At 48.0% G+C, this 24,044-nt stretch overlaps 1 protein-coding gene across 1 annotated transcript in view; it reads left to right on the top strand.

Moving 5' to 3' along the window:
* COL5A1 (collagen type V alpha 1 chain) overlaps positions 1 to 24,044 on the top strand; it is a 128,448-nt gene that overhangs the window by 52,854 nt on the left and 51,550 nt on the right. Inside the window, 13 exon segments of the mRNA XM_054284342.1 lie at positions 2,958 to 3,089; positions 4,983 to 5,129; positions 5,255 to 5,503; positions 8,289 to 8,441; positions 8,706 to 8,762; positions 12,410 to 12,451; positions 12,637 to 12,699; positions 16,754 to 16,828; positions 17,341 to 17,433; positions 20,408 to 20,464; positions 20,982 to 21,035; positions 21,646 to 21,699; positions 23,135 to 23,188. Coding sequence (XP_054140317.1) covers positions 2,958 to 3,089; positions 4,983 to 5,129; positions 5,255 to 5,503; positions 8,289 to 8,441; positions 8,706 to 8,762; positions 12,410 to 12,451; positions 12,637 to 12,699; positions 16,754 to 16,828; positions 17,341 to 17,433; positions 20,408 to 20,464; positions 20,982 to 21,035; positions 21,646 to 21,699; positions 23,135 to 23,188 — 1,230 coding nt within the window.

Here is a 24,044-nt window from a genome sequence, read left to right as displayed (position 1 = left end):
CAAGTTCCTGACCCAGAATGAGCAGGAAGCTTCCCCTGCTCAGCCTCCCCCTCTCACCCAGTACAAGCTGTGGGGCCCACGCTGTCCTTTGGTGTGTTGATCTTCAGTTTTCTGCAGGGATTTCAGGTGTTTTTTTCCATATTCTCCCAGGCTGAGCATGCCCAAGCTCCTGCAGGGAAGCAGGGTGAGATCAAGTTTTTTCCCCATGCATAGCTCAGGAGCTGCCATCAGCTGAGACTAAAAACAAACCCAGCTTTAGCAAATTCTCTTCTGCTTAACCTTTGGCACTGTGTTTAGCCAAGATGCCTTTCCTTGCTTTATCTGTTCCTTGAGGAAACGCAGCTCCAGCCCTGCTCACTTATGGGATGCAGCCTATCAGCTCCCCATGAGGTGTAAATCCAACCTTATCAGGGAGAAAAAGCTTTTTCAGCCTCCCCTGCCTCTTGGAGACAAGTCCCAGGTCTGCTTTGGGGCTGGTTTATTTCAGCTTATCCCAACAATGCCAGGCACTTCCCATGGAAAACTGGGAGCTTTACCTGAGGGAGAGAAGGGCCCAAGTGGCTTAGCTGAGGTGTCAGGGAGGTGCTGGGGGCAGAAATAGCTGCTGGAAGGGTTTTCACATCAGCCACAGATTGCCTTGGCTGGGTTGGGTATTCCCTGCTGGAGGGGATTCCAAAGGAACAGGTTTGGAGCTCTGGGGTGCCTTTGGAGACAGGGATGGTTTTATAATTTATGGCCTGAGTAACCCCACAACACCCCCAGCTCAGGGGGTCCCACCATGGCCCAATTTCCCCATGGGTCCCATGGGCAGGTGGTGGCCAGAGCTGCTTGGAAAAAGGAAATGTTCTACAAAAATAAAAAATTTCAATCGTGGAGTATTTTATTTCCCTAATAATCTAAGCCCAGTTTTGGTGGTTACATTGCAAAAGAAAAAGCTGGAATAGTAATGGCAGGACTGGATTTATATTAACAAAAAAAAAAAAAAAAAAGAAAAGAAAAGGGAAAGGGAAAGAAAGATGTTTCTTGTTTTAAAAATGGAAAATTGAAACCCACTTTGCAGACACTTCTGTTAATTTTGTAAAGGTTATTCGCTGGAAACAATGACTAATGAGCTTCAGTGAATGCTGTTTGAAGGGTGGCTGGGGTAGGTCTGAGAGGTGCCCAGCTGTTCCTGAGCTGCTGCAGGGAGGGAAGAGACAACCTGGGAAGGGAGGAGGGAGCTCCAGGCAGCTCTGAGCTGCTCCTGCCCCAGTGGATCTCTGCCCAAAATGTGAACAGCATTCCCTTTTTTTGGGGGATACATCCATGATCCAGTCACACCAAGGCAGAATTGGCCCAAAATTTCAAAAATATCCTTTCCACAGGGCTGTTTGCCAGTCTGGCCAGGCTCCCTTCAGAGCTTCTGGTTCCTATTACTGCCCAAATCATCCTCCCAGTTTTGCTGTAAGGCTCCTGCTTCTCCCCCTGATGCTTTAGCCATGTTTGTCTATTATTAAATAAGATATTTTTTTCCCTCCCCTAATTAAAGTATCAGCTCTAAGCATCCAAGTAGTAAAGTCTTATGTAACTGTCTGCTGAATGAACTGGATTTTGGCACCGTGGCTGAGCAGCGTGGTGGCTCTTTAGGAAACTCAAGAGCAATTTCTGCTCTGACCTTCTGGCTGTGGCTGTGTCGGGCTTCAGGGAGCAGCTGCTGCATTAACCAGCCCTGGTGCCTAATGAGCTTCCTCTGCACCTGGGTTTTAGTATAAAAAAGCCTCCCTTTGGCTCTTTTCTGGGTTTATCAGATGCATTTCTAATCTCTGGCTGTGTCTGTTGTGGGTGGAACATTGAGGTAAGGAAAGATGCAAAAAAAAAAGGGGGTGATGTGAGACCAGCTGGTGGGATGGGAGAAACAGAGTAGTTTTGAGGCCAAAAAGCAGCTTTTGGGGCTGGCCAGGGTGACTCTGCATGAGGTGTAAATCCAACCTTATCCTGGACAGGACCAGGCGGAAAGGAGTTGTTGTATTGCTGATTTGGGAGGGGGTACAAACACCTTTAGTTTTTGTTTTTATTTTTCCTGCACTTGGCTTGCTTGGGGCTGTCAGTGCTGTGCTACTGGGTGATTTGTGTTTTGGGGAGGTGGATTTGGGGCTGGGGATGAAGCACAGTGGGGTCACACCTCATGGAGCAGTCTCGGGTTTTGGTTGTTCATTGCTGCCCCGAGATGTGCAGGATGTCTCTGTTTCTGAAGAACGAGTCTGGACTCTTCACTTTTCACTCTTGAGGTTGTTTATTAATTCTTATCTATAGAATTTTCTTTCTGCCCAGCCAAGGTCTGCTCAGCAGGGCAGCCACAGGCACTCTTTGTGTTGTCCTTTTATACTACAAACTACCTATAACACATTTACACTTAATTCCCAATACCTATCACCTGTGTTTGACAGTGCACTTCTACTCTGAACCAATCCCAAAGTGCCAACAGCACTGCAGGAAATGGAGAACAAGAAGGAGAAGAAAGGCTGGACATGCTCAGATTCCTCCATCTTGTCCCCATAACCCCCACACCAAAAATCCTAAAATCTGCATTGTCACCCTGTGATCATTTTGTTATCACACCATTCAAACCTGTGTGACTTTCAGGTCCTCATACAAAGCTGGTAACTTGTTCCAGGGGTCAAAATCAAATCCCCAGGTGTTCTGGGCTGTGTGCCAGGGTCTCTGAGCCCCCCAATGGGGTCCTCAGCAACTCTGGACACCCAGAGGGATGCACTGAGTTCCGACAGAGCAGCCCAAGAGAAGCAGCTGCTCCCTGGACGTGGAGCTTTTGATCTCAGGGGATGTGCCCATGTCAGGAAAGTGACCGTACCACGTGTTTTGCTTTCCATTTCTTTGTGTTCCTGGCTCTGACTGCAGCCTCAGGCTGGTGTCTCCAGCGGCAGCACCCATCCCTGACCCTCTGTGCTCCCTCCCTGCAGGGTGACATCCAGCAGCTCCTGATCGTGGCGGACCCGCGGGCAGCCCTGGAGTACTGTGAGCACTACAGCCCCGACTGTGACACCGCCATCCCCGACTCCCCCCAGTCCCAGGACCCCAACCAGGATGAATACGTGAGTCTCTGTGAATGGTTTGGGGTGTAACCACCAACATTTGGGTTTATTTCACCCTCTCAAACACGTGGATCCTTCCTCCCGCTCAGCTTCCCCGCGATTCATCTCCAACTTCCAAAACAGGGATTGTTTACAGGATTTGCACGTTCTGGGTTTGGATCTTGGGAGTTTTCCTTCTCTCTGAGCTCCTTCCATTTCCAGAGACTGAAAGGAACATCCTTTTGGAGCTCAGAAACACAGGAGAGACAATGTGAGCCAAGTGGGGATTATTGACCTTCCCTGGCAGCTCCAGTCCTGTCCAGACCAGCACCTGTTTCTAAATTTCCAGTTATGCTGTTGGACTTGTAAAAGGATTAAACAATTCTTTCTCAATATTCTGCGAAACAACAGGTGTTAAAGGAGGGAGAACCATTTTTCCTCTGGATTTCCTTTTAATCTCATTTTGGCAGAAATGCTCCCAAGTCATCCCTAGGTGCTGTTGTGCCCAATAATTTTTGTATGAAGGGTTCCCCTCAGGCCTTTTCCTTAATATAAAATAAAAAAGGCTGGTGGAGGGTACATTTGCATGTTTGCTGCCCAGTCAAAAATGTCTGGGTGTGGCTGAATTTAATGAGCATCACCTGAATTTTGCCATTTTTAATAGCTCTCAGCTCGCTGCAGTTGCTGTCTGGCATCCTGACATCCTCTTGGGTTGATTTGCTTTCAACTGAGCCCAGACCTGCAGGGTCAGGGAATCCCCACGAACCAGTAATGCCATCAGCCCTGCCAGTTTATCTTTGGGATTAAATTAATCCAGCACCTAAGCAGGGCTTTGGGATGCTCACGGCGAGGCGCAGCCCCAGGCAAGAGCCGCGACCGCTCCGTCAGCACTTCTGCAGAAACAATAAATAAGACAAATAAAACAGCACTTTGGTGGAAATCTGTGGCAGCAGGAAAATAAAACTCCTCTTTTGGAGCCAGCAGCCCAACAAGAGCTGGCTTGTCCCGAGGCTGTGTTGCTCCATGTAGGAACAACTCCTCCACGCGCCGGCGGCCGCTGCCAGGGAGCGCTGGGCTGGAGAGGAGCGGGGCTGTGCCCGCCTGGAACCAGCCTTTGTTTGGGTTTCCTGCTGAAGAGGGAGTGACTGACGCCTTGTGGGCAAGGCTGCAAGGATCTGCTCCTCCGAGGCCTCCAGCCTGCAGGCCTGGGGTGCTGGGAAGTCACAGAGGTGCTGTTAGTGCAGGAATGATGCTGGAGCGGCCTCAGGGCTCAAGGGATTTCTGCTCCTCTCTCAGGGGGTCAGGTGTGGCAGGTCTGGGAGGTTTCAGCAATCCAAGGTTGAAAAAATATCGTAAAGTCACTGGTTTGGGTTGGAGGGATCTTAAAGCTTGTCAGATTGCATCCCTTGCCAGGGCAGGGTCGCATTCTGCAATCCCAGGTTGTTCCTCATCCAACCTGGCCCTGGACACTTTCAGGGATGGAGCAGCCCCAGCTGCTCTGGGTGACCCATTCCAAGGGCTCCCTGCCTTCCCAGGGAGGAATTTCTCCCAAATATCCCCTTGGACACCTCCAGGGTTGGAGGGATCTTAAAGCTTATCAAATTCCATCCCTTGCCAGGGCAGGGTCGCATTCCATGATCCCAGGTTGTTCCACGTCCAACCTGGCCTTGGACACCTCCAGGGATGGAGCAGCCCTGGCTGCTCTGGGTGACCCATTCCAGGCAGGAATTTCTCCCAAATATCCCCTTGGACACTTCCAGGGATGGAGCAGCCCCAGCTGCTCTGGGTGACCCATTCCAGGGAGGAATTTCTCCCAGATATCCCATCAGTGTGAAGCTGTGATGTCCACAGGAGCTGGCAGGGACACGCTGCGTGGTCCCCCCTCATTCCCTGCTTCTCCTCCTCTCCCTGCAGTACACAGACGGGGAGGGAGAAGGTGACACTTACTACTACGAGTACCCCTACTACGAGGACGTGGACGAAGCTGTCAAACCAGAAAGCCCCACCACCAAACCCAGCCCTCCTGAAGTGGCTGCTGGAGAGAAACCCGAAACCAAGCAGGTACTGAGGCAGGTCCTGAGGCAGGTCCTGGCAGGGGTGTGGGTGCTGAACCTTTGTGAGAGGGGAGGATGATGCAGAATGTCTTTGTTCTCTGATTGTGGTGCTTTATTTCCCACATTTAACAGGATAATCCAGCTCCCACGGCACCCCCTGAGAGAGGGAACCCCGGGAAGCAAGCCAAGGAGGATGGAGCAGTGGATGATCCCCTGGTTGATGAGTACAACTACGAGACCATCAATGAGGAGTATTTTACTCCAATGCCCTATGAAGACATCAACTACAACGAGGAAATCGATCCCCAGGGTGGCCTCACTGAAAATGCAGTGGAAGCTGAGCTCCCCACAAGCACTGTCGTCACCTACAATGAGACTGATGTAATTTTAATTCATTAATTTTAATTTTTTTTTAATTAATTCTGCTGTTTCATAGCCCTGGAAGCAAAGGAGACGGGAGCAGCCAGATGGTAAATCCATAAGTGGTTCAGGCAGCTGCAGGGAGAGGAAGTTTCTTGGAAAATGTTTTCGCTCCACATTTTTCAGGGTGGGGAACGCAGATATTTAGAATTTGGTTAAGGATTGTTCCCCTGGAAAAAGTTGCTCATATTGACATCTGCATTTCCTCGGGTGAAGTGGTTGTCTGACAAAAAGAGAAATGAGGATTGCTGTTAAAATCTCAGTAAAAGCCTTTTATCCCAAAGTTATTAATATAAATCCTTAAAATGTTGATTTGCTGGAGAACATCAATATTTTTCATTTTGCCATTTCCACTGAAAAGCATTTTTATGTTTTTCAGTTTGTTTCTTTTTTTTTTTTTTTTTAAAAACAATTTCAACACTGGGACAAAGCCTTGATTCCAAAACTGCTGCATCCACCTGGAGTCAACTTCTTTATTTTGTGCATGGATCTGCTCAGAGCTGGGATCAGCCCAGACCCCACAGCTTTTTCTGCTGGAAAATTGAACTTTTACCTCCCCACACTTCAATATCCTCCAGCTGAAATGCTGCACTCCAGACCCTCCTGTGCTTAGGATTTGCCCAGTTGTTGCTTTTTATGTTGATGCTGAAATAGGTGAATGTTGGTGAGACTGAGATGAATTTTTTAGGAGCTGGGTGCTCACAGAGCAAGGAAATAATGGCATTAAATGGGCAAATCCTTCATTATCCAGGAGCAGCAGCAAGGGAATCAATGGTGGGATAACATGGAATTGTTCTCTGAGCAACCTACTCTGGTGGAAGTTGTCTCTGGTTTGGAACTGGTTGAGCTTTCAAGTCCTTCCAGCCCACACCATTCCAGGTTTCTGTAATGCTTCCAAATCCCATCTTAATTCCCAGGAAAAGTTTAGAGGAAAGTCTCTCCAGTGGAGAATTATTTGTTGTGGGGCTGTCACAATTCAAGGCCAGCAAAAGTTGGCCAGGATCCCTGGAGGTGGAAATCTGAGGGAAAAGTGTCCAAGCAAAGATCTGAGCAGCTGGAGAGAGGCAGGTGCAGATCCAAGGGCAGGGAGGGATCCAGTCCAGCCAAAATGTGGTGGAGGAGGTTGGAGAACCCAAAATTATTCACAGAGAGGAAAGGAAAAGGCTCCAGGAATGGAGGGAGACAATGGGAGGGAACTCATGGATGGGAAAGTTTTCCATTTCCTGACCAAGAGCCAGAAATCTTCGGCCAAGCTTGAAATTAAAGATTGGATAGAGGGGCCTTAAATAAAAAAGTGGAAGAAGAAGTAAGAGGCTTCAAGGGCCACTTTAGTTGTTAAGGAAAGGAAATAGAGGAGGAAAGCTCAGGCAGGGAACTGCCCCCTTATTCCAAATATCATCTTTCCATGCAAATATACCTGAGGACCTCAATTAAAATATCAAACCAGACATTTCTGATATTCATTTCTGGCAATTTGCTGTTATCCTCAAAGCCTTTGAGGCAGATTTTCTTTAGATTAGGTTTTAAGGTTTCAAAGTGCAAAACCAGATGAAATATTTCAGCCAGGATAAAAGCAGGGGACTGATAGCAACAGATCCATTTGAACCAGCCCAAAGGAAAAATAATCCTGACTTTTCCAAGTTTTCTAATTAAATTATTGCCAAACTATAATTTCTGCCCAGGCCAGTTGGTGTTTGCAGAGGTAAGAGAAGGTGGGCTGATAGTACCTTAGTTCTAGGTTTAATCTTAATTTGAAACCACCTGAATTTAGACCCAGATGTTCATGTTTATGAGTTCTGAGCAGTTTTGGCATAGAAATAAATCTGGAAGTTGTGATGACACTGAAGTGACTTTGAATCCGTAGTAGTGAGGAGCTATTTCTCTAGGAAGCACTGGAAAGAATTCAATTTCTGGACTATTTTGGTCATTACCTGGATAGGAAAGAAACCAAATAAACCTCAGCAGCACATGTTGTTCTTTGCAGGGCTGCTCAGAGCGAGGGGTGCCAAAGGGCTGAGCCTGCCAGGCTGCTGGGAGAGCAGCAAGGAAATTCTGAGCCCTGTCTGGATGTCCTTGCTGTGCTCCGTGGCATCTGAAGGGATTCTGAGAGGATTCAGGGGTTGAGGCATCAGATTTGGAACAGCTTCTGCTCCTTGGATGGGCCCAGGCGCAGATTGGATCCCAGACTAAACAAACAGGAGGCTCCCACAGAAGTGAACTGGGGTTTTTCCACATTTCCTGTGTAATTGGACACTGACAGTGACACATCCTGGGTTTGGTGTGCATCTGAAATCTGGGAATGGATGTGGGACTCCTTGGCCTTGATAATCCAGGGTCTCCAGCACCAGGGCTGGGAGAGATGAGGAGGATTTGGAGCCTGAAACTTCCATTACCTCTTCCTTCAGGCATTTGCAGTTTGCTCCTGACATGAGCTTTGTGCTGTGTTTTGTTTTCCTCACTCCAGTTTTTCTACTCACAGTGTTTTACTGGGGATCAGTGAAGAAATCCCAGGGAAAGCCAGAGTGTGTATTTGACATGAAGCTTCTCCCATCTGTCTTCCTGCTGTTGGAGAAGTCACTGGAGACTTAAAAATTCCAGAATTTAACTTTTCCCTGGGTTTTCCCCTTGTCAGTCTTATTAAAAAGCATCCTCATTTTGCAAAAGTCACTCCCTTAATCTAACAACAATTAATATTCCAGCATGGAGAGAATTCCAGCCTGACCCATTGCTGCTCTTTCCTCTCCAGGCTGCTCAAGGAGGGGATGACCTGGATAAAGATTTCACTGAGGAAACCATCAAGGAATATGATGGGAATTATTATGACAGTTATTACGACCGGACAGCCTCTCCTGACATCGGCCCTGGCATGCCAGCCAACCAGGACACCATCTACGAAGGGGTGAGAGGCTCTCTGCTCCATCCAGCAACATTCTGCTTCAAAATGTTCATCCTTCCATAATTTAGAGCAGAATTAGTGCAAAAAAACAGGATTCGCCCACCTGAAAGTTGTATTTAAACAAGGAGGAGCTGCCCTGGGTGTTTCCTGCAGGAACCTCAGCAGGGTTGTGCCAGGATCTCCAGTTCCTGCTGAGATTATTGGTGGTGATGATGATGATGATGGCAATGTCCTCTCTGACTGGTTTGTGTTTCCCTTGTCCCTCAGATTGGTGGCCCCCGAGGTGAGAAGGGGCAGAAGGGGGAACCTGCCATCATTGAGCCGGTAAGGAGCACCTGAATTTGGGTTTTGTTGGTTTTTTTTCCCCATGGAAAAATGTGCAGAGAATTTGTTCTCATTGGGACAGCTGGGAGGAAAACTCCCCATGAAAGAATTCCCTGTTCATTGAATCTAAACCACTGTAATTATATAATTTCATTTTAAAGCTTCAAGGAGCGACCTAAATCGTAAAGGAAGTGCAAGAATTCCCATGAAATTTCTTGTTTAGCAAAATAAAACCTGGGACTGGAGTGTTAGGCAGGGGACAGCTCTCATCCCTCAGGAGTTTGGGAGCATCCAGGTTTATCCTGCCCTGAACTCCCAGCTTGGGACTGGCTTTCATTGGGCCACCAATGGCCCAATTTTATTTTATCCCTGTGAGAATAAAAGGGATATAAAATAAATCTGTGGAGAGGTTTGCTCCTGCACCAGCTCCACAGTCCCACTGTGTGTGGGACCCTTTCCTTTGTATTTCTGGCCTGATTTTGAGGTTGATTTTCCATCTAAAGAACAGTTCCAAGCTGTGGGTACCCTCTGCAACAGCTGTGGGCGTCCAACCCAGCACCCCAAGGCGGGGAAGGAACCTCATGGTGGGGCTGGCTCAGGGTTCCTGTGAGCAGAGCAAGAAGCTCTTGGTAAATTCCCATTTTTCCCCTCTCTGCATGCCAGGATGCCCAGGTGCCCCATTCCCGCTCCTCCCAGGCTGGAATTGGGGATCAGCTCCTCACACCCACCTGCCCCAGGGCTGTCCCTGTGGGCTGAGCTCCTGCTGGCTGCACACCCACAGCTCAATTAACCTCATTTTCCTTGGCAGGGGACCAGCACAGCACTTCCCATCATCCTCAGGCCATTATTTCCCTTCTAATTTTTCCTCCTTTTCCTCTTTCACCTGAAATTTCTGCAGGTGCTGGGGTGCAGTAGCGTGGCTTCAAAACCCCAATTTAGCCCCTTGCAAAAACATTTCTGACCTTTCCTTGCTCCTCTTCCTTTCTGGGTCTCTCACTCTGCAAACAAAAGGAGGAGCCAGCAATTTCCTTATCAGAGGGGTGGGAGGGGAAGGGAAGGGGGGCAGCCAGACCCCACGAAGATGATGGCACAAACCCAGCCTGAAAAGCTACAAAGCGAACAAAATAGTTAAGTTTAATCATCCAGAAAGAATTTGGCCGCCTTTGCTATTTCAAAACACTGGAGCATGGATGGCTTTTGCCAGAAAGTAAACAAGACCAAATGCTGCCTTCTCCCTCTCCCTGCAGCTCCTCCTGAGCAGGGAAATTCGGATTTGCTGCGCTCTTTAGCTCATTTTTATTTTTTTTTTCCATTTTTTGATGGGAGCTGCAGGAGAAGGGAAATAAAACCCAAGCACAAAGTTGGATTCTGGTGGATTTTTACTCCTTGCCTTTCAAACCCAGCTGTCCTTCAATCCTTGCTCTGTGCTGACACTTGCTGGAGGCAGCGGGGCAGGGCAGGGGCAGGAGGGATGGAGAGGAGGGATGCAAGGATCCCAAATATCCCAGCTTGTGGGGTCACCAGGCTGCTGGCACCTCCTCAGAGCCCTCTCTCCTTTTGGGGGGACCCCGGTGCTCGCCTTTAGGGAGGGTTTGCTCAGCACCTCTGAATTGCAACAGGATTTTGGGCTGGTTTTGGGATGTTGGCTTCATTTGTGGGTGGTGTCTGAAGTGGAGCCCTGTTTTCCCCTGGGACAATCCCAAATCCACCGTTGGCTTGCCCCCCCTCAATAGGATCACCCCACTGGTGCTGTCCCTAAACCCTGCCACGTTTCCATCGCTCCCTTTGATGAACATCCATGGGAACACAGGAGCTTTCCTGCCAAGGACAATCTCCAGATGTCCCCAAGGCCCCAGCTCAACATAAACCAGCAGATAAAAATGGGAAGATGCCAAGGATGTTTGCATCCCAAATGGGCCAATTATCCCTGACCCTTCCCCCTGGGGAGGAGTGTGCTGGGGAGCAGAGCCTTGGTGCTGTGTGTGCTCACAGCAGGACCCCAAAAACCTCCTGTGTGGGCTGGGATTCTCTGCACCCTGATTAATTCCTGATTTAGAACCTGTCACACCAGAATGGGCCACCACTGGTCCTGAAAAGGATGGATTTTGGGGTGTCCATATGCTGGAAATCCAACAAGAATGGATTTTGGGTTGTTCATATGCTGAGATCCCAACAAGGATGGATTTTGGGGTGTCCATATGCTGGGAGCTCAACAAGGATGGGTTTTGGGGTGTCCATGTACTGAGATCTCAAGAAGATCCAACCAAAATCCATCATTTTGAAGTGTCTGTATGCTGGGATAGATTTTGGGTTGTTCACATGCTGGGATCTCAACAAGGATGGGTTTTGGGGTGTCCATGTGCTGGGATCTCTGGGCTTTCCCTGAGGACAGGCGTATGGAACTCACCCCAAATTCCCACCCAGTGAAACATTTCCATGGCTGCAGCTGGAGTTGACATGACCATGACCTGAATTCCTCCCTGGTGAGGAGCTGCAGAGCCTCTCCTGTGGTGGCAGCAGAAATTTCCCCCCTCACATCCAGCTGCAAGATTTGAAATGCCATGGCAATGAGTGTGGGCACCAGGAAAGGCAGAGAACAGAGCTGGCCGAGCATTTTTTGGTGCAGAAGCCCTGATGGAAGCAGGGCTGGGTCATAGCAGGCTGCTTTGGGTTATTTTTTGCTGCTCTGGGCTATGGGAGTGTGGTTTTGGGGCAGGAATGCCTGGATTTTCCTGCAGACATTTCAGATTCGTTCAGCTCGGCTGGAGTGGGGTCAGCTGAGGATTTTGGCACCAGAGCCTGAGAACAGTTTGGGGTGACCCCAAAGCAGCTCCTGCTGCTCATCCATAGATTTTTATAGTTCATCCCTTAGGAAAAATGTCCCTGTTTGCCACAGGTGAGCTGGGAATTGCTGACTCCACCTGAGCTGCTTTATCTCAGAGATAAAAGGGACAGAGCTCTTCCTAAACCATTCCCCTGAAAAACATTTCCAGGTGATTGGGAGTTTCTTTCTGACTTTAACATACTCATGAGAGAAAAAAAAAATAAACCTTAATTTTCCTGAGTGCATGATAGATCTGATCTAAAGTGATGCCAAAATATTTAGATTGAGGAGGCTGCAGTAACAATATCCCAGAATTTTTCCCACACAGCGATTTCCTACATTCACAGAGGAAATCACAGCGTGCAGCCTGCTGGAAAAAATCACTTAAAAACCACCTTGCAGCTTGATTGCTAACTTCTTGTTAAGCTCTTTAGGGCTAGGAAAAGCTTTTTCCTCAAGCTCCAGCACCATCAGGGCTGGACAAAGTCCAGGATTTGCTTTTTCCCTGGCTCTGAGCAAAGGGAGAAGGGGAAGGTGATGCTGGGGCAGGTGATGCTGTGCTGGGGCTGATGCTGGCAATAAGGGCTGGGATTTAATTACACATTATTTGGGATTTAATTACACATTATTTGGCTTTTCCATGATCCTCTGCACCTCTGGGAGAGGTCATCCAGAAGAAGTGCCAACCCTCCAGCTCTGAGATGTCTCCATGCAGCAACAAGAGCTGAAATATTTAGGACCAGCTCAAGCACCGGGCATTTCCCTGTGGACAAAATGACTTTGTGGATGTGTCTAATCCCTTTTTTTCCTTTCTCTTGCCCAGGGAATGCTGGTGGAAGGCCCCCCAGGTCCTGAAGGCCCAGCAGTAAGTGGCATTTTCCCCCTGCTCCCTGGGCTCTGCTGCTCCCATCTGCCACACACGTGCACAGGGAGAGCTTTGGGGTGCAAAAAATAAACAGAGAGCTTTTCCTGCTGCTCGTAGTAATCTGCTACAAATAATAATACATTTTCTTTCATGGCTTAGGTTTTTTTCCCCCTTTTCTCTGCCAGGGCCTTCCAGGACCTCCAGGACCAACTGGACCCGTGGGCTTGATGGGTGACCCAGGGGAGAGGGTGAGTGCTTGTGACTTTCTCCTCTTGGCTGGGTTTGGGTGGGTTGGTGCTGTGGGGTATCCCTGGAGCCTTCAAATGCTGTTAAAATCCTATTAAAATCCTGTTAAAATCCCATTCACCCTGTGAGAGCAGCTCCCAAAGGGGTTCATGGTGGGATACAGGGCAGGGCAGGTGTTGGGGCATTCCCATGGCACTGTCCCCAACCTGGGCACTGCCTTTGTTTTTGGTCAGGTTCTTTGTTGCCTCCTTGGTCCCTGGGGCTGCTGCACTGCCCCTTTTTCCCTGGAGCAGTGCTGGGAGGACCCTCCCCTGCTTTGCACTGCTGCTGATGGAGCACAAATCCCGTTTCTGGTGCCTGGGACATGATTGAGGATGAGGGGCCCTGCCTGAGCTCCATCCATCTCTGCCTGCCAGCCCAGAAATCAATCCAGGCTCAGCCCTGGGGGCTCCTGGGCCTGGCTTAACCCTTGTGGCCCTGCACTGCTGCCCACACAGGGAGCTCTGCAGCCTGGGTTCACAGAGAGGGGTGAGCTGGGTGTGATTTGCATCTCTCAGTGGTCCAGGGCAAGCTCCAAAAATCATTTTTTAGCGTCTGAGTATTTTCAGAGTGCTATTTTTCCCTGTGGCCTCATCGCTTTCTTGGTTTGCATCTCTCAGTGGTCCCCTAAAAATCCTTATTTGCTTCTGAATATTTCCAGGGCACTGTTTTTCCCTGTAGCTTCATCCCTGTCTTGGTTTGCATCTCTCAGTGGTCAAGGGTGAGCCCTAAAAATCCTCATTTGAATTTTGAATATTCCCAGGGTGCTGTTTTCCCTGTGGCCTCATCCCTGTCTCCATCATTGATGCTCAGCTCTCCCTTCTCCTGCTGCATTCCTGGCAGGCTGGATGTCGGCCCTGGGGACAGGGGACACTCCTCCTGTCATGTGTCCAGGCAGATGCAGATATTTGCTGGCCAAGCTCCTTTGGAACAGCCCTGCAGAGCCAAGCAGCAGCAGCAGCCACTCTGAGAGGAATAATTTGCATTCTAGGACAGGTTGCAGCAGTGTCCAGAGCAGAGTGTAACCCAGCACAGGGTGCAGAGAGAAGTGATGAACTCACAGGAGCTGTATTAAAACCCTCCTTTTCAATTAGAGCAGCTCCTCTTTTAATTTGTTTATTATTAACCCTGAGAGTGTGGCTCATGAATTTACATGACCCTTCCCTGGGTACAGTGAGGAACATTCCCTCTGCCTGCATCTGATAAAGAGATTTTTTATCTGCTCTCAGGCAGGTGCAATGAATTAACAGCCCAACAATAGTCAGCTCTGTTAATATTGGCCAACACTCATTTAGCTCTGGTTTATTCATTGTAAAAAAAAAAAAAAAAGAAGAAGAAAGAGCTTTATTTGCTTTATTTATTTAAAGCTTCTTGCACGATCAGGAGGCACAGAGGAGTTTGTGTCAGCAGCAGAGCTGAGGAGCAGCCTGGGTGTGGGAGGCTCCAGAGGGCTCAGGATGTTTTGGGATGACTTAGGCAGCAGTGGGAAGGAGGAAATATGGCACTGAGGAGAGATGGGAGCTGTTCCATGGGGGCTCCAGACTGGGAGGAAGGAAGTGGGAAAATGTGGTGTTTGGAAGGGGGTGAGCTGCAGCATTGGAGCAAACTGCAGCTCCCTCACCCACCCCGGGCTTGGTTGGAAATTTGGGTGTCTGGGTGCTCTGGGACTCATCACAAAATATCTTCACCTTCCAAAGCCATCAGTCACTGAATCCCAAGAGAATCACTCCTCTGAGCACAGTTTGGCACCTCAAAAGTGCAACAGGATCCCTAAAAATCCTGATTTGGCTTCTGAGTGCTTCCAGGGTGGTGCTTTTTCCAAATGCTCCCTTAACTCAGAGACCCCCAAAACTGCCATAAACATCTCCTATTATGTAATTTTCTGACCAAAATTTTCTGTTTTTCAACGAACCAGGGAGAGAGACACACTTGGTGAATGCTGAGGCTCAGCACCCTCCACACAGACACCCCCAGGTTTCAGTTTAACCCTTCCATGGCAATGTTACCCCAGGGTTTGCATTTCAAATGCAAGTTGCAGTCCCCATACATGCCTGGCTGCTGTATTTCAGCAAATCCCCATTTCCATAAGGAGAGGCACACAGATTTACACCCAGCCCCTGGCAGGCTGCATTTCTTCCAGGCATTCATGAATTTAAATTTCCAAAGTGCTTTATGGGGTTGATTTTCCTGTGTTTCATTGCTCACCCCCCTCTGCTGGCCCATTCCACCAGGAAAAGACCTCCCACACCCAACCTGAAACAAAAAGAGGCATTTATGGATAAAAGCACTGCATCAACACTTGTCAGGAGAGATAAACAAGCTCAGCCCTGCTCCACCATAGGCAGGGCTGGAGTTATAGGAGGAGAGGGAGAGAAAAGAAGGTTTATCATACAAAACGAGCCTGGCCTAAATGATTTGTGCCATTTATGCTCCAACAGAAGGGTCTGGGGTGGGATCTCAGTGGGGTTGAGAGCTCTGGTGTGGGCCAGGTTCACCAAACTGTGGCTGTCCTGGAGAAATGGATGTTCTGGAGAGTTCTGCAGCCCCCCTGGGCACTGCTGGGGTTTTCCCTGGTGTTTTCCTGCAGCTCCAGCCCTGGGAGCAGCATTGTTGTTAATCCAGGCCAGTCATGGCGGGGTCTTGTTGTTAACCCAGGCCGCTCATGGTGGGGCCTTGTTGTCAATCCAGGCCTTGTCCTCGTGGGGCTGGGACAGGGCCAGCCCTGCTGGGGACAGCACAGCCCTGGCCAGGCTGGGGCAGCCCCTCACCCACCAGGGCTGGGCTCTGATTCCTGCTGGGAACCTCAGCCTGAGTGGTTTGGGTTTTGTTTTAAGGGGAGGGAATGAGGGAATTGGGAAGTTGGACAGAGGGAGCAGAGAGATGTGGGGTGGGGAGATCCTGCTGGAAGGGTGTGGGGCAAGGATAAAGCACCACATCTTTTGGTTTGGTGCTCTGTTGGGTCGTTTTATTCAAATATTCTGATTTTTAGGGACCTTGTTGCCTATTTGGCTTTCCCACCTTTATCCACCTCCTTTGTGGGGTGGCCTTAGGACTTCCTGGCTTTTGTGATTTGTGGCAGAATTTTGTATTTACATTTTTTCCTTGGGTCTGAACAGGCTGCAGGTAGGTTGAGGAGTGCAAGAACTGCAAAAATATTCATTGCTTGCCCTCCCAAGAGAGTCAGCTCTCTATAAATTGATTTATTGTTGGTGTTTCCCAGCTAAAGGAGTAGCCAAGTCCTCAATCTCAACCTGCTGGCCACAAAAGGAGCACTGGGGTTTTTTTGGCCTTGCTGGGATGTGGTCAAATCCCTGTTGCCTTAAACTGCTGTGAAAATTGCAATTAGCCACCCACATTGATATCACTCTCATTTGCATATGGCATCAGTGGAATGAGGAGGAAATCTCAAAGGGTTAACCTCAACTTTGCCAGGGAAAATTGGCCATATTTGATTTTTTATGGCTTCATCAATGGATCTTTGACTGCCCACTCATTGCTTTAGTGCCAGTTAAAGATCCTTCTCTCTGCGGAGCTCCATGGATTTGGGCTGATTTACAGCCCCTGACAGGATCACTCCATTCCAATGGAAGGAGCCTCAAAGGACTAAAATAATAAAAATTAAAAAAAAAATAAGAGAGGAAAATAAAATGACCCAGATGATTGAACGTGTGCAGGAATAAATTTATCTCCCTCCATTTCTCTCTCACTGAGTTAGCAAGTTTCATCTATTTTTGGGGATTTTTTTAATAGATTTTAATAGATCCAACTCTAAACATTGATTCTGTTATCTTGGAGCATGGCAGGGACTTGGATTGCTCCAAAACTGCACAAGGCAGACCCTGGAAATAGCAGGGGCAGGATGGGAGAGGAGGGAATTATGAAAATTGAAGAAAAACTGGGATTCCCGCCAACTCAATCCCTGTCGTGACAATATCCTGACATAACCACAGTTGTTAGTGTTATGGACAGAACCAAAATGGTATTTTAGAAGTTTATTTTAATTTCTTCCTCTTTCAGGGCCCACCTGGGCGCCCAGGTCTCCCAGGAGCTGATGGATTGCCAGGACCACCAGGGACAATGCTCATGCTGCCTGTGAGTACAAACAGAACTAAAAAGGGATTAAAATGAGTCAGGTTTCTTGGTTTTGCTGCTGTTTAATGCCCCTTCTTGCAGAAATCTCCCATCCCCTTTACCCCAAGGACACTTTTTCTTTGAGGGAAAAGATGGATATGGGTGGTTCCTGTTGTAAATTGACTTTTTGCAAAGCACTGGAGCTCCTTAATTAGTCAAAAGCACATACAGGTTAAAATTTCCAGAAGTGATGGATAATGATAAAAATCATGGAATATCCCAAGGTGGAAGGGACCCACCAGGATTATTTATTTTATTATTGCACCAGAGTCCAGCTCCTGGCTCTGCACAAGACAAGCCCAGGGGTTACTGGGATGGGATGGGATGGGATGGGACGGGATGGGACGGGACGGACTGGGATGGGCTGGGACGGACTGGGATGGGCTCAGGGCAGTCATGCTGAACGGAGCTGCTCAGGCTCAGGCTGCAGGGACAGAGCTGTGACCTGCTTTGTCCCCACCTTGTTCCCCCAGTTCCGCTTCAGCGGCGGAGGCGACGCCGGCTCCAAGGGACCCATGGTGTCAGCACAGGAGGCGCAGGCCCAGGCCATCCTGCAGCAGGCCAGGGTGAGTGCTGCCAGCTGGGAGTGCCTGCCACGGCTCCCTGCAGCTGCCTGCAATGGCACAATGAACCTCTCACACCTCTGTGACCGTGCTCGTGCCCTGCGCAGTGTGAGGATCAGGAATGGGACATCACGCCATGATCAATGTGATCCAGTGGAGCCAAATTTATTAACCCCAAAAGAGCTGTATTTATAATAAGTGTCTACTGTCCACACATCTCTAGCTAATACATGATTGGTTAATCCTAGCTGTTCACCCATCTAAATTAGAATGCTGATTGGATCTTTTAATTTTTCACACTTTTTACTGTGGTCGTCTGGCCCACCCATTGCTTCTCTTTTTTCTCACTTTCTCAGCCTTGCTGGCAAACTTGCTTAGTCTTGATGACTCTTCTTCTTGTATCTTTCTCAAGGACATACAGACCCCATTTCTGAACTTGTCCATTGTGAACGTGTTCATTATCCATTAGTACAAGTAGGCAGGATTGTGAAAATTTGGGAGGGTAAAAATCAGCGTGGGAGTTAAATCTGGAGCTGAATGTGGCCATTATCTTACAAAAACTCCTCAACCTCCAAAAAATCCTCAACAGTCCCCAATATTGCTGGTGGAATCTCTCACCTGCCACTGGGTTGCGCCTGCATGATTTGGGTTTTATTAACAACCAGCTGATGGAAAGCTGGCTTTAATTTCCTGCAGACCTCTGGCAGACCTGTATATTTGTATTTTGAGGGTCCCTATGAGCAGCTGTGCTCAAAACATTTTCTTATTTTTGTATGGTTTTCCCCCCAGTAAATCCTCATAATGAAACCAATGTCACATATAGAATCTGCTCCCAGAATCTCACCAGGCAGATTTCTAATTTAATATATTTATTTGGGAATACATGGTGACCATCCCTGGAACATTTCTTTCCCCGGATGGCCTCATTTATTGATGTCCAAATCATCCCTGGCTCGCTGGTGAAACAAGATTGGCACATTCCCAGCCCAGCTCCTGCTCCCTGTCTGGATGGACACCTCAGTGGGAAAGGCTCTGCCCTCATCTCTTCAAAATAAAACTGCATTTTTAGCCAGTGGAGCTCTGAAATTGTTCTCTCCTGGTGCTCATGGGAGCTTTCCTGAGTGCTGAGGTTAAAAATCAGAGATTGGGAACCCCAGAGTTCCCAAACTGCTCTGTTTGCCCCAAAGGGACCAAATTCTGCTGCAGACACACCATGAAGGAGAACAGCTTTTAGGGTGGCAGTTCCCAAAGGGACAGAGCTTTGGGGCTGTTTTATTTGGGGGCAGCTGCAGAGCCCACATCTGGCTGCAGCTGGGATGTGTGGCTGGAGCTGCTTTGTTGCTCTGAGCTGTCTGCAGATTTTAAAACAGATTTTTTTTGGGATAAAGTAAGCTAAAAACTCAATTTATTTCACCTTTATATGGGATAAAATCCATTGGGATCTCCCCCCATGGGTGGCACCTGCCCCTGGTGGGTTTTTAATGAGGTGTTTGCCTTAACTGGGAGTTTTCTGCTTTCCATCCTTTTCCAAAGGAGCTGGATTGGATTTTTTACAGATTCAGGCAGAGTCCTGATCCTCCCAGCCACTGCATTTTCCTGTCCATTAACCTTGTGCTGCCAATAATATCCTGGATTATGTTCCTGGTGTTACCTTGTCAGTCTTAATTTCCAGCCTGCCCAGCGTTTTTCCATCAGCATTTTATTTTCCCGGGAAATAGAGGGTTTGACCTGAGAAATGCTTCATGAGAAGCATCTGCTTTCTCCAGCTCTCTGCTTTTGTTCTTTTATTTTTTCTTCTCCCTGCTGAAAATTGTCATTTACCAAAAAAATAAATAGTCTCCCTCCCCTCATTCAAAGTCCCTTTTTATTTAAATTTTCATGTTTGGGGAAAAAAAATTTAAAACTCAAATACATCCTGGGTAACTTTTGGACTATGGATGAAAAGTTTAATATTTCTAGAAAGGACAAAAATCAATTTTTTCATGAACTTCAACATTTTGGCTGAAAACCATGATGCAGGAAGGGAAATAAATGTCATTTTTGTATGGAACTACAGGATTGGAAAACAGGGTCCTGCAGCAAGCATAACCTTTTCCTATTTTGGGTTTGTTTTTCTCATTATCACTGCCGTTAATTGCATTATTAGGTTGATTTATCCTCTTAAAATTTGTCTTTCATTAGGCACTGAATGTAGTTGCAGCCAGCAGTGGTTCACAGCATCTCCCTTTTAATGGGGTGTTGTAAAAAGATGCCACAGAACCCAGCATTTGTGCAATATTTCTGCCTTTCCAAGCTCAGTCACTGGGTAGATTTTAATTACTGGAGTACACAGATAATTACAACTCTTTGGAAGTGTTGGATTGTCACGAGGGAACAAATTGTCTGAGGGATGTTTTAAAGCATGGCCCAGCTCCATTTCCCACCATGGAAATTACTAGGTTGATGCATGGTTAACACGACTCCTTAATTATGGAGCTAAAAGCCCCCTGTGTTCAGTTTGAATTGGAGCTCAGTTTGGAGCATGTTAACCAAAGAAAAAAAGGGGAAAATTCCTCTAAAATTGAACCACCAGGACAATAAAGAAAAAAATTTCTCTTGAATTGAAGTGGGGCCATAAATATTTATGTCCTCTCAGCAGATTCATGGACAGTCCAGGGGCTTTCATAGAATAACAGAATGCTTTGGGGTGGGAGGGAGCTTAAAGCCCATCTCATTCCAAGCCCTTCCATGGGCAGGGATACTTTCCATGACCCCAGGTGGCTCCAAGTGTCCCTGCCTGGCCTTGGACCCCACCAGGGATGGGGCACAGCAAATCTGGGCCAGGAGAAGCTGATTGCCCATTGTGGGTGGGATGGCATCTGGAATTCCCTGGGGATGCGGATGTTGCTCCAGGGGTTTGTGGGTGTGGGGAGAGCTGTGGCTGTGGTTCAGTGGTGGCTTTGTCACAAGGTGAGCCCTGTTTGTCCTTCTGTTGCAGCTGGCACTGAGGGGACCAGCGGGACCCATGGGGCTGACGGGGCGGCCGGGCCCGATGGTGAGTGAGGGAAATGGGGCAGGGAAATGAGGGGATGGAAATGGGAGATGGAATTGGGGAGTGATGGAATTGGGGGATGGAGCTGGGGAGTGATGGAATTGGGGAATGGAGCTGGGGAGTGATGGAATTGGGGAATGGAGCTGAGGAGATGGAAATGAGGGGATGGAATTGGGGGGATGGAAATAGGGGGGTGGAACTGGGGGATGGAATTGAGGGATGGAAATGGGGAATGATGGAATTGGGGGGATGGAACTAGGGAGATGGAAATGGAGGGATGGAACTGGGAAATGGAAATGGTGAGTGATGGAATTGGGGGAATGAATTGGGGAATGGAAATGGGGAGTGATGGAATTAGGGGGTGGAATTGGTGAGGACGGAGATGGTGAGGATGGAGCCAACCCAGCAGCTCCGGCTCCCTGTGGGCTCTGGATCCATGAATGGCTTTTCCTTAATGTAGAATCTTCTTCTCTGGCTCTCTTGGAGCAAAAATCTAATAAATCCTCTTCTCTGTCCAAAGGGACCCCCAGGCAGTGGAGGTCTGAAGGGAGAAGCTGGAGAAATGGGACCTCAGGTGAGTGTGGAACTGGGGGAGCTGGAGAAAGAGGCTGGAGCAGCCATTCCTGCCTGAGAGGCTCTTGGGCAGCAGGGATTCAGTCACCCCGTGCCAGCTGGGAGCAGGAGGCTGTGGGAACACGTGTTTGGCATGGAAATGTCCCTCCAAGTGTCTGAGTGCAGGCTCTGGACATGGTTTGAAGCCAGCAGTGTAAAACTCTGCAGTTCCCTTTCTGGAAGAACACCCACGGAGGAGTCCTGTACATAAAAAATAATTTGAAGTGTGGAGAATTCACAAATGCTCAGGATATTGTTCTTCCAAACCTTAAATCCTGCACTGAGGGAAAGTTCCCATTTTCTGATGGCAAGGGAACTGATTATTTGGATTCATCTCCACCACCTGCTTGCAAAAGCTTCCCCATGGATAAACACCTCCAATTCATGCCTGGAGATGCTCAGCCCCTTCCCTGTGTGTTTGGAACCACAGGCTCTGCTCCAGGGATTCATTTTGGAGCCCTGGTGGCCCTGAGAGCCCCAGCAGGGCCTGAAGTGGGCACTGATCTCTGGGTCTTGAGGTGACATTTCCTCCTTGAGGTGACATTTCCTCCTCTCTCCTTGATTCCTTGCAGGGTCCACGAGGCATCCAAGGTCCTCCCGGTCCTGCAGGGAAGCCAGGCCGCAGGGTGAGTGTCCTGGCAGCTGTGCTGAGCAGGCAGGAGCTGCAATTCCTGCTGGAAACCGCTCCTGCTGCCAAACAATTCCTCCCATTCCTCTGCACCGAGGGCGTTGCGCAAGAGGCGGCCGGCGGCCAGGCTGAGCTCGGCCATCCTGGGGGACACAAACCAGCATGGCAGGGAAAATCTGGGAGGGTACAAACCAGGATGAGAGTGAAAATTTAGGAGGGTAAAAATCAGGGTGGGAGTTAAAATCTTGGAGGGCAAGAGGATGGGAGTTAAAACCTCGGAGGAGAGAAGGATGGGAGGCGAAATATGGAAGGAGAGTTAAAGTTTGGGAGGACAGAAATCAGGAGGAGAGTTAAAATCTGACAAGGATTTTAAATCAGGATGGGAGTTAAAATCTGGGAGGACAGAAAGAAGGATGGGAGTTAAAATTTGGGAGGACGCAACTGAGAATGGGAGTTAAAATTTTGGAGGACACAAACCAGGATGGGAGGGAAAATCTGGAAGGGTACAAATCAGGGTGGGAGTTAAATCTGGGAGGTCAAAAGGATGGGAGTTGAAATCTGAGAGGACACCAGGATAGGAGTTAAAATCTTGGAGGAGAGAAGGATGGGAGTTGAAATTTGGGAGGACACAAATTTGGGAGTTAAAATTTGGGAGGACACAAATGAGAATGGGAGTTAAAATTTGGGACGTGAATGGGAATGGGAGTTGAAATCTGTGAGGACACACATGAGGAGGAAGAGAGTTAAAGTTTGGGAGGATGAAAATGAGGATGGAAACTGAAAATTGGGAGGACAGAAACCAGGATGGGAGTTTAAATCTGGAAGGACACAAAGAAGGATGGGAGTTAAAATCAGAACAGTGTGCGGGGATTCAAAGCTGCTCATCCCACTCTTTTATCCCAGGGTTTTTGGCTCCCTGGTGTTGGGGTTGCAGCTGCACAAATGCTTTGAACTGGCTTGGAGTCCCCACTCCTGGCAGAACCCAGTCCCAAGAATGGATCAGGTGTAAATCTTGCTCTGTTTCCACCCCTTAATTCTGATCTTTATTTCACGCCACCCTCTGGCTCACCATGACTCAACTTGCCAGAGGAAGGAACGAGCAAGTCTCGTGTGTGACCCACTTCTGCCTTCCTGGGAACAGAAACTCTCATTTTAATTTGCAGCCATCATCATTAGCATCTCTTCAAATGTGCTGGGAGATTTTATTTTTTCACATAAAACCAACGACCATGGCCCATGTAGGGAAGTGGCTTTGCTGCCATTCATCTCCCACCTCTCGTTGACCCCAGGATGTTGTTTCAAACACAAAACAGGGATTTTTTCCCTCACCAAGAGGAGCTGCCTGTCTTAAATAAACCCTCTCTCTGGTTTAGCTAAACCCAGTTGTGGTTCTGTGTCACCCTTTGGATTTGACTTTGTGTTCTGTGTTGCAGGGACGAGCTGGCAGTGACGGTGCCCGGGGGATGCCAGGCCAGACAGGACCAAAGGTAGGGCCAGGTTTTTATGGATTTTGCTTCCCTTCAGCAGGAATTAGCTGAGGGACCCACGGAGAAGGAGCTCAGCTTGGTTGGATGAGGTTGTGAGCTGGTCCAGAGGCTCCTGTGAAGACAAGAAGTCTTCATGGAACATGGAGGTTAAGGGAGGGAAGTTAAACACACTCCTGGAAGGCTGAATAGCAATTCTCCCTTTTCTTTTCCTGTTTTTTGGGGGTTTTTTAATGCCACTTTTTTAAACTGCTGGATGAAATATGCTGCAGTTGTAGAGCAAACACTTCAGAATCCCAATTACAAAAAACAAACAGAACAAGTGGCTGGGAAGTCTCGAGAGTAGAAGCACCAAAAACCACCTCTTAAGCAGGTGAGGAAATAGTGAGGAATTTTAATCCCCACTATAATTTTTTTATTGGAGACAAAATCCCTTCATTCTCCTGCAATCTGCCAGAATTATCAACCAGAGAAGAAGCTGCTGTGCTGGAAATCCACATGCAAAAGCATTTAAACTGGAGGAAGAGGGAAGAGTTTAGCTCCAAATGACAATGTGGTAGTTTTTACATGAGATAATAACAACTTTTACCCTAATTTTATCTTAATTTTCATTACTCTCTCTTTTAGTTGCTGTTAATAGTTTTTTCTTTACACCCTTTTAAAGTTTTAAACCTACTTTACCTTTCTCCTAATCCTACCTCACAACAAAAAGTAAATACACTAATAATTAACCAACACTAAAACCCACCATGCTCATTAATACACCATCCAAAAAAAATCTCCAAATTAACAAAATCTCAAATTAACAAACCAAAACTACAGACTTAGACGTGTTTTTAGGTTTGTTTTTTTTTTTTTC

Source organism: Melozone crissalis, unplaced genomic scaffold (genome assembly GCF_028551555.1).
Source record: "Melozone crissalis strain CALT ecotype California unplaced genomic scaffold, PUWL_Pcris_2 ptg000041l_1, whole genome shotgun sequence".
NCBI lineage: Eukaryota > Metazoa > Chordata > Aves > Passeriformes > Passerellidae > Melozone > Melozone crissalis.
Note: the sequence above shows the minus strand (reverse complement) of the source record. Positions and strands in the feature narration are given on the sequence as shown.